This window comes from Microtus ochrogaster, unplaced genomic scaffold, assembly GCF_000317375.1.
Source record: "Microtus ochrogaster isolate Prairie Vole_2 unplaced genomic scaffold, MicOch1.0 UNK121, whole genome shotgun sequence".
In the NCBI taxonomy this organism is placed as follows: Eukaryota; Metazoa; Chordata; class Mammalia; order Rodentia; family Cricetidae; genus Microtus; species Microtus ochrogaster.
Window position 1 is genome coordinate 507,996 of NW_004949219.1, and position 8,552 is coordinate 516,547.

An 8,552-nucleotide genomic window follows, 5' to 3' on the forward strand; every position below is an offset into this window, starting at 1 on the left:
TCTCTCTCTCTCTCTCTCACACACACACACACACACACACACACACACACTCACACACACACACAGACACACAGACACACACACACACAGTGTGACAGAGAAACATTCCAAATGACCAATTAATATTAAAAAATCCTTACCCCATTAGTAATCATGAAAATTAGAATCTTACTGAGGACAAATCAGCTCCCTCTTTATATATCTTGGGACTGGAACAGAGTGACACATGGAAAGAAGAGTTTCCCTGTCATTTTACTGAGGGTGCCATGACAGGACAGGGCACTTGGCTGTCAGGATTGTCTGTTGTGTGACAAACAGGATGGGCGTGGACATGGTGAGAAGTGCGGGGAGTCCTATAGTACCTTTCCTAAAGGCAGGGAAAATCAGTCACCTTAGACTGCTGGGTACCAGCAGCCATCCAGGCCAGTGGAGGCAGAGCCAAGCAGTGAACGGGACCCCGGATGCACGGGAAGTTCAGACACCAGCCTGCTCTCACCCTGAGCAGTCTGAGGAAGGACATGGCCAGGACCTGGCAAGATCAAGGGATGTGGGTAGGAGAGGGGACTCTCAGGAATGGAGCAGCAGGTACAGAGAGATGGCTGAGAGGCTGTAAGACAGCTCCCGGGCTGAAGCAGAGCTGGCAAAGTGGAGGGCCACTTCCACGTTAGGGTTGCCCTGGGTGGGCTCAAACCACTTCTGCAGACACCGGCCACTATTCCTGTGCTCAGAACTGGCCTTGAATGCGTTGCTCCAGATCTTCTCACACAGATCAGTGGGGGTGGGGAATACATCCGAGAAAGGGCGGCAGGGCGCCTGTACCGGGCAGCGGTTTTTCCCTGTAGAGGTCGAGGATGGTTTCCTGACTTCCCATTGTCCCTTCTCTTCCATGTCCCCATCATCATGGGCGAATAGAAGAAGGCTTGCATCCTCACCCAGGTTGGTGGCCCCCAAGGCCCCAGTCAGTCCACTTACCCTGACTCCAGTCCCAGCCACTACGCCAGTTGGATTTGCAAGTGTAAGATGAGCTGCAGTCTTTCCACCACTCCTCACAATCCTCCCAGCACAGTGGCACGCCCCAAACCCGTTCTTCTTGCCTGTTCGGGGCCACCTGGGTGCAGGAAGAGAGAGGGGGAGATATCTAATCCTTTACAGGGTCCTTGCGTATTATTCTTGTGCACGTGTGCGCATTCTGGAAGCGCAGGTGAAGGTGTGTGTCTGAGTGGAGGCCAAAGGACAGTCTCAAGTGCTGTTATTCAGGGACCATCCATGTTGGCTTAGAGACGGTGTCTCTCACTCCCAGAGCTCACCAAGCAGGCTAGGTTGGCTAGTTAGCAAGCCCGGGGACCCACCTGCCTCTGCCTCTGTCTCTGTAGTGCTGAGATTACAACAGCTCACCTCCACACCTAGCTTTTTTATATGGGTTCCGAGGATTGAACTCGGGTCCTCATGCTCGTGTGGCAAGCGCTTTACTGACAGAGCCATCTCTTAGTCCGAGGTACTTATCATCATCATCATCATCATCATCATCATCATCATCATCATCATCATCATCATCATCATTATTATATAAATGAGAACTGTGAAGCTGAGTGGCTATTTGTCCCGGGCTATCCAGTGTGTAAATCACACTCAGGTGCATCTCATCCGAGTGCCCACATCAGTGTCCCCATGCTATTTTTCAGGGACAGAGGCAGCTCCCTCTTCATCCCTTTCCCAGGCCTCTAGCTCTGCTCTTATCCCTAGAGGGACAGCATTTCCTAGTCCCCTAGGATGAATGGAAGGGAATTGCACGGGTCTGCCTCCTGTCTGCTCACCAGCTGGATCCAAGGCCCCAGGTTGGGGGAACACTCATGAAAGCAGATGGCCTGGATGAAGTGCTTATGACACATGGGGGTTAGCAGTCCACAGTGCATCATGCTGAAGTTAAAGAGCAAGGACTCATCCAGGTGGGCTTCCCAGCTTGTGGTGAGCGTGCAGCAGGCATTATCCTTCCAGGGAGCGCACTGGACATGGAGGGAGAAGCAGCAGGCAGTGGTTAAGAAGCTGGGGTTGAGGGCCTTGGGCAGAGGGTGTCAGAAGGGACATCTTGAGCACCTCTATAGAGCAGGGACTGTGGTATTTGTCAACAAGGCCCCGAAGAACAGGAGGCACCTGACCACTGACCTCCTCCACTTTGTCTACCTGCCACAGAACATAGCTTCCTGATGTCAGCTCCAGGGAGGAAATAAATCCAATAAAGCAGATAGAAAAAAGTCCCGTGGAGAGTCAGGAACCTGGTTATGATGATGGGTAGGAGGAACTTATAGTTGGGATGTTCCTCTTCCCACAGCCCTGTTTTGCCTTTAGGAGACCGACAAGGACACACATTAAGTCCTATGTCTAGCCAGGACATGTTGGCTGGAAGGCTTGCACTGACCCCTGGTGAGCCAACAGGGCTTCTGGGATCACCACATGACCTGTCTCCCAAGTGACCAGAGCAGCTCAGGAAAGAAATGCAGACTAAGGAACCAGATGATCAGGGCTGATGGAGTACAGGGACCACCTTGCCTGCGTTCCTTCTCTCATAAACCTAAGAAGCCACCCCTGGGCCAGCTCTTGTCCCTGTACCTCCAAGTAGAGCTTGTCTTCTGGGCCAGGCTCTTGCTTGTGGTGCTTGGCATTCATGCAGATGTTGACTGGCTTGTCCCCTGATGAGGTGGGCATGACCATCCACAATCCCAAGAGGATCTGCCACCATTGTGCCATGACCTGCTGCAGAGAAAAGCCTGTGGTAGTGGACAGCCATCCCAATCCCTCCGAAACCAAAGCACCAAAGATGCTGTAGAGGCCCCAAGGCTCCCTGAGGTCGCTGGAACATTCTGGCTGGAACATTCTGATACCTGCTACCAACCTTTGCAGAGATGCAGAAACCAAACCAGCAACAGGGCAAAGAAAAGAAAAACCAGCTCTGAAGAGGAGGGCAGGTAGGGAATGGCTCCAAGCCCTTCTACACTTAGATACAGCTCTGCTAACTCAGTGATATATGAAGCTTTAATCCCAGCCCACAGCCAGTATCGTGGCCAAGTAACCAGTCCCACTAAGCAAGCAGATTCTCCTTGTGACCAGAGGACATGGTGGGGTGGCCAACGCAAGCCTTATCCATCAAGTGCTAATCCTACTTCTATTCCCTATGAAGGGCACACACCAGGCCCACAGCTCCTCAGAGTAGCTTATCCCCACCCTGTCCCTCCAACTAGAGCCCTTTCCTCAGAGCAGAAGCTCACTTCAACCAGCCCCGTCTACCTCAATGCTACCCTAAGCATCAGGCTGGGCCAGCCAGTGCTGGGAATTCTGCTGCCATGTTTCATTTCCAGTTCATTTCCAGTTCTCTTCTGGGGTGTATTAACGACATGGGGTGATTCCCCTCTGCTGTAGCCAAGGAGCACCCTGCTTCAGGAATGCACCATTCAGCTCACCCACAAGGGACCTCGCAGCTCCTCTGTCTGTCCCCTAGGCCTAGTGGAAACCTGCCTAGACATAGGCAGTCTAGCCTGAGTTGAGCACCTCAGACATCCTAGGGATTGGAGACCCAGACTTTACTGAGGAATCCATTCTCAAGTCTAAACCCAAGACTCTTCTCCCCGCAGTATCAACTCCAAGTTTGCAAAGAGAACAAAAATTCTCAAAGACCAGGAAGGGAAGATGGAGGGGAGACGCCAGCCCGTTGGGCATTCTTTTCTCACTCACATTCAAGGCAGGGCTCTCCCAGTGCAGGCTGAGGGCTCTCCACCCGCTGCCTTTATATCCCTCTTCAGTTCCTGCAAGACACAGGTGCAGAGGGCAGCAAGGCTCGGAGCTGAGCAGCCGCTGAGCAGCCAAGGGTTTATCTTGTGGAGAAACCAGAGATCCCTGCAGCCAGCAGCGAGTTCACCTCTCAGCACCGCTTCTAACCCCTGAGAATCTGGGACTGATTAGCTTCTCTGCAGCTCTGTGATGAGAGTTGTTGGCAGGGACTGTTGGGAAAGAGAGGCCACGAGAAGGTCTTGGCGCAGGGGAATCCTAGCATCTTTTGTTCTCTGAAGCTCCCTTCCTCGCCCCTGTTCTGTTCCACCTGGTACCTCTCACATCATCAGGAGCCAGCTGCAGAGCACACAGCATGAGGAGAAAGGAGGAGTCCTGGAGAACCAAGAGTTTGAGCAGCAAAGTTGAAACAACAGCCAGCCCTAGGCACGCTCAGGGACAGCATGCATTTGCACAGTGTGTGGTTTGTGACCTCGGCCCCAAAGGTCCCATTGGAGGTGATGCCCATATCTTTATTTCTTTCTTATGTTCTGTCTCCAAAGGAGAAGTAGTCAATTCACTGAGTTTTATACTAAATAAATAAAATAAAAGCAAACACTTGTGTTTTCCACCGAGGAAGACAAAATGCAGTCCGTGACATTCAGCTTCCTGTCAATATGCAAAGCATATTGATCATGTGTGGGAGTGAGTGGGGGAGGTGATACCTGGGTACTGAGTACTGCGCATCCCCAAGGGCTAACCATGGGGCTGGAGGCTAAGGCACTGGCACGCAGTCTAACTTACTGCCTGCAAGAATCCCCCAAATGAGCATGCTCTTTCAGAGGTAGGGGAAACTGAGGCTCAGAGAATGAACTGGGATCTGAACTACGCTTGTTTGACTTCACAGCTAACGCTTATGAACCTGGTGAGGGGGAGACCTTCAGGACTGAGGGGTACAAACTGTCTAGGTCTCGACTTTTATTTTAAAAAGAAGTCAGATGCCACAGTCAGACTGTGTTTGAGTGGGAGCTGTGTGCTGGGATTTGGGGGGACGGGACCGGGCAGTGTGGTCACCAATCCAACTTCCACATTCTGTCTTCAGCAGAGCTAAGAGTCAGACACTGGATGGAAAGGCATTTCTGCTGTGTGGGTCTCTTTGTATCAGTGTCCACAGTGGTGGTAGAGACAGGCACGAGTGTCCTTTTCTTCATAGACGCCCAAGGAGCTGCAAGCCTTGACAAGTAAGAGAATGGTGTTGAACGTTAAGTTCTAAATGGCTGTGCATGTGGCAAGAGCAAGAATCCAGAAATGAGTCACACAGTCATTACTGAAATGGAAAACTGGCCTTCACAGGGAGGGGACAGGGACAAGGAGGAACTGGCTAGCCACCACCAAGACAAAGCTGTAGGAAATGAGTCAAAATTATAGCCAGCGTGGATGCAGGTGGAGGGAGGGAGGGGCAACTGCAGAGGCTGCCTTTCAAGAGAGCCATTAGCCCTGCATCTGTCCCTAGAGAAGCAGTTTGAGGTCCTTGAGCAGAGCTCATTTTGCCTTATTGTGGCTGAGCCTTCCAGAGAAATCTGTTTCTGACCGAAGGCTGCTAAATCGGGGCTGGCTGTGAATGGAGCCACTCGAAAGCAGCTGAAAACAACAACAGAACGATGAAATGGCAAGGGGAAGAGGCGAGGTGGGCTCGGGCTATTCTGAAGGACGTGGGGAGGGGGACAGTGGATGGAGTGACCTGAAGTCTCTCTCCTCTGGGGTCGCAAGGAATGCTGGATGGTGATGGCTGTCCTTTCCTCCCACCTTTTACCAGGTCATCCCAAGCAGTGAGTTTGAAGACAGACAGAAAAGCTAGGATGCCCCAGGGGACTTGGAAGTCAGAGACAGCAGCAAGGCCTGTCGGCAGCTCAGGGTTCTAACTCTTGAGCTCGCTCCCCATCCTCTTAATAATCAAAGGTCTTTAACAAGTTTGTAACTTGGGCTGAGAGCGCCATCCAACTCTCCTTTGTTCATCCAAATGTCCTCCCGAGGAAGTCTGCTTCTCCCTGCAGCCAGAGTCACACTTGGGTGCTCCAACCTGGCTCCCTTATTCCTCCAAGGCAATGTCCATGCAACAGCTAGGATGATAAACTCCATGGGGCTTTCTTACAAAACCTAAACAGAAGGGAAGTTGAGAGGATTTCGCAGTGAGTCCTGACCTACCACACTGATCTCACACAATCCCTTTTCCTTTGGGGGTGTTTTTGAGCCAATCGCGCATCTCATTCTTGAGGGATATCAAGAACATTCCATGAGACCTCAAAGCAGGAAATCAGCATGCTTCCGAGTAGTTCAAACACATCCCTAGTACTCTCACATTTAAAATCTTTGTATACATTAAGATAAGACTCCGCGGTGCGTGGGCCCAATTTACTTTTCTATTCTAATCCATGGTCCATTTTTTTTAATTTTAGAATTTATGATTGTGTTTGTGTGTGTTGTGAGTGGGTGTGGCATGGGTGCCCCCAAATGTGTGTCCAGGTCAGGGGACAACTTTGTAAAGTTGGTTCCACCTTCACCTGGGTTTCACCGATTGAACTTAGGCTGTCAGGCTTCCATAACAAACACTTGCATCCTCCGAGTCATGCTGCCAGCCCCCACATTCCAGAGCATTTGATTATTCTAAATCTGTAACTGTCCTGCTCCAGAAATGTGACTCCTTGGCTTATGCTCTCACTGCCCACTCAACCTCAGTGTTGGGATTTCCTCTTAGTTCTGGCTCCCAGAGGAACAGCTTGCCCACCTCTGCCAGCCAGAAAGCTCTCTGGTCACGGGGACTGGGGAGATGCTTTCTTGGGTCTTCTGTCCTCTTCTATAGCTCTGTTCTCGCAGCTACCTTCTGCCACCATGGACACCAACCAACCTGAGCCTCTCCAACCTGTCTTCTGGACTCGGCCGGGCGGACACAGCCTGATCTAAAGTGGGCAGTCCATAAAGGCTGTCTTAGGAAAACAGCAGCAGCACTGGTTCTCTAGTTTAATATGTCCTCCCCGCCTCTCTGCTTCTCTCTCCTCTCCATCCCTCTCTCCTTTTCTTCATAGTCTGAGCCATCCTTTTCCCTTCTCCTCTCATCCTTTCTTCCTTCTTTTTTTTTGTTTAATTCAAACTATGAGACAATTTAATTACTAATTTTTTTTTTTGCAGTACTAAGGATTGAATTGGGAGCCTTTCTCATGTTCCCACTGAGCTGTGCCCCAGCCTCCTTTTCACTTCCTCTTCCTTCCTGTTCTCCTCTGTCCCCCACTGCATTCATCACACGACTCTCTTCCCACTTCCCCTTCCTCTCCCCCTCTCCTCCTTCCCTCCCTCGCCCCCACACTCTCATTCTCTGTTTAATGCTGGGCCTCTCATCACCACTTGAAAACGGCTATGCTTCAGGTCTAATCACAAACCGGAAATGAGTGTGAAGCCTACCAGGTACTGAAGAGCATCCGAGTAGAGGGACGGCAGATGGAAAATACCAGAGTTCTAATGGAAGGATGGACTGAAAATTAGATACACGAGCCGCCTCTCCATTAGATTCACACCCGGCTGGCTATGCTGGTTCTCCACATCTGCCATGACAGTGAGGTTTATACAGGGTTTGCAGAATCCCACCCTGGAGCTGCCTTTGACCCACAGCACCCACCTGTCCCTGAAATACCGTCCTCTCCTAGCCAAGCTTCTAAAACCTGTGCACCATGGCGCCCCTAAACACGACTCCCAGATTCTTACCATTCTGTGATCCACTCTGCCAGTCCCCTCCATTTGTTTGATCTGAAGGGCAAGGCTTGAGAGCTCATTTGACCTGTCTCAGTAGCTTTTGACTAAGGTAATCCCCCTGCCTCATCTTTGCTCCACAGGACTCTATATTCTCCTTGTTTCCCACCCACATCTCAACATCCCATGAGCCTGCCCCAGGGCCTCTTCCTTTCTCTCTGGGCCTTCTGGCCTCCAGCATGACTTCTTGATTTTCTGTGTATGAGTACTTAAGCCACACTCTCCATTCCTGGCCCATATATTGTGTAAAGCCCATGTCTGCTCTACATGCTATGTGCTACACCATGCTACGGTATGGTTTGTGAGCCGGGAAAGGGGCCTGGAGATTTAACCACACAAAGACACACAGACAGAGAGACATGGGGACACGGGTCATCCTTTATACAAGAATGCCCCCTTTACTGTGTTCAGGGGCAACTTATATAGTGCTCTGGCCAACCCCAGCTCTTGGGATCTTTCAGCTGCAGCCACCAGAACCCACTCCTCTGTCTCGTGCCCAGAGCAGCTGCAAACAGGAAAACAAATTGTTCTGCTCAGAGCAGCTGCAAGCAAATTGTTTACAAGAAATCAGGTCTGGGGGTCCACAGCCCCCAACAATATCTCATGTTCCCAGACCTCCAGTGACATTCCACTCTTCTCCCAGCTCTTCAAACCCCGCTACTCGTATCACTTTCCCACTCAATCTGCTTTCTTGGGCTCGCTAATGGGGCTCCTTCCTCTAGTCCCCTAGGCCAGAAACCTAAAGATACTGTGGACTCTTCTCCTTTTGTATGTAAGTGTTTTAACATGGTCCAGACACTGGTTACTATGGAAACCTCCCCTCCCTTCCCATCCCTATCCTATGCATCCATCATGCTGCTCTCTGAATGAGCCACCATTCTCTGTCTTTGCACCCGCAAGGCTGTTTGCCAGGAAGACCTGACCCTGCTTCTTCACCTGCTGTTTGCCCTGCAGAGCTCCATTCTGGTGCACTACTCTTCAGAAAGCCTGCC

General features: G+C 51.0%; 1 protein-coding gene across 1 annotated transcript; it reads right to left on the minus strand.

The window, feature by feature from the left end:
• Positions 1-567: 567 nt before the first annotated feature.
• On the minus strand, positions 568-2,745 carry Izumo1r (IZUMO1 receptor, JUNO). The gene is made up of 4 exons (XM_026778276.1): positions 2,608-2,745; positions 1,815-2,003; positions 973-1,138; positions 568-836 (listed from the first exon to the last, which is right to left on the minus strand). Exons 1-4 carry the CDS (start codon positions 2,743-2,745, stop codon positions 568-570), a joined length of 762 nt encoding a protein of 253 aa, XP_026634077.1.
• Positions 2,746-8,552: the final 5,807 nt, after the last annotated feature.

What these genes read in the sequence shown, in the direction of transcription:
- Izumo1r (XM_026778276.1), bottom strand. Translation starts at nt 2,745, where the DNA reads ATGGCACAATGGTGGCAGATCCTCTTGGGATTGTGGATGGTCATGCCC. An exon ending in TGGGGCCTTGGATCCAGCTG is followed by an intron (nt 1,139 to 1,814) that starts GTGAGCAGACAG and finishes GTAAAGGATTAG; the next exon opens with ATATCTCCCCCTCTCTCTTC. An exon ending in TGGCTGGGACTGGAGTCAGG is followed by an intron (nt 837 to 972) that starts GTAAGTGGACTG and finishes CGACCTCTACAG; the next exon opens with GGAAAAACCGCTGCCCGGTA.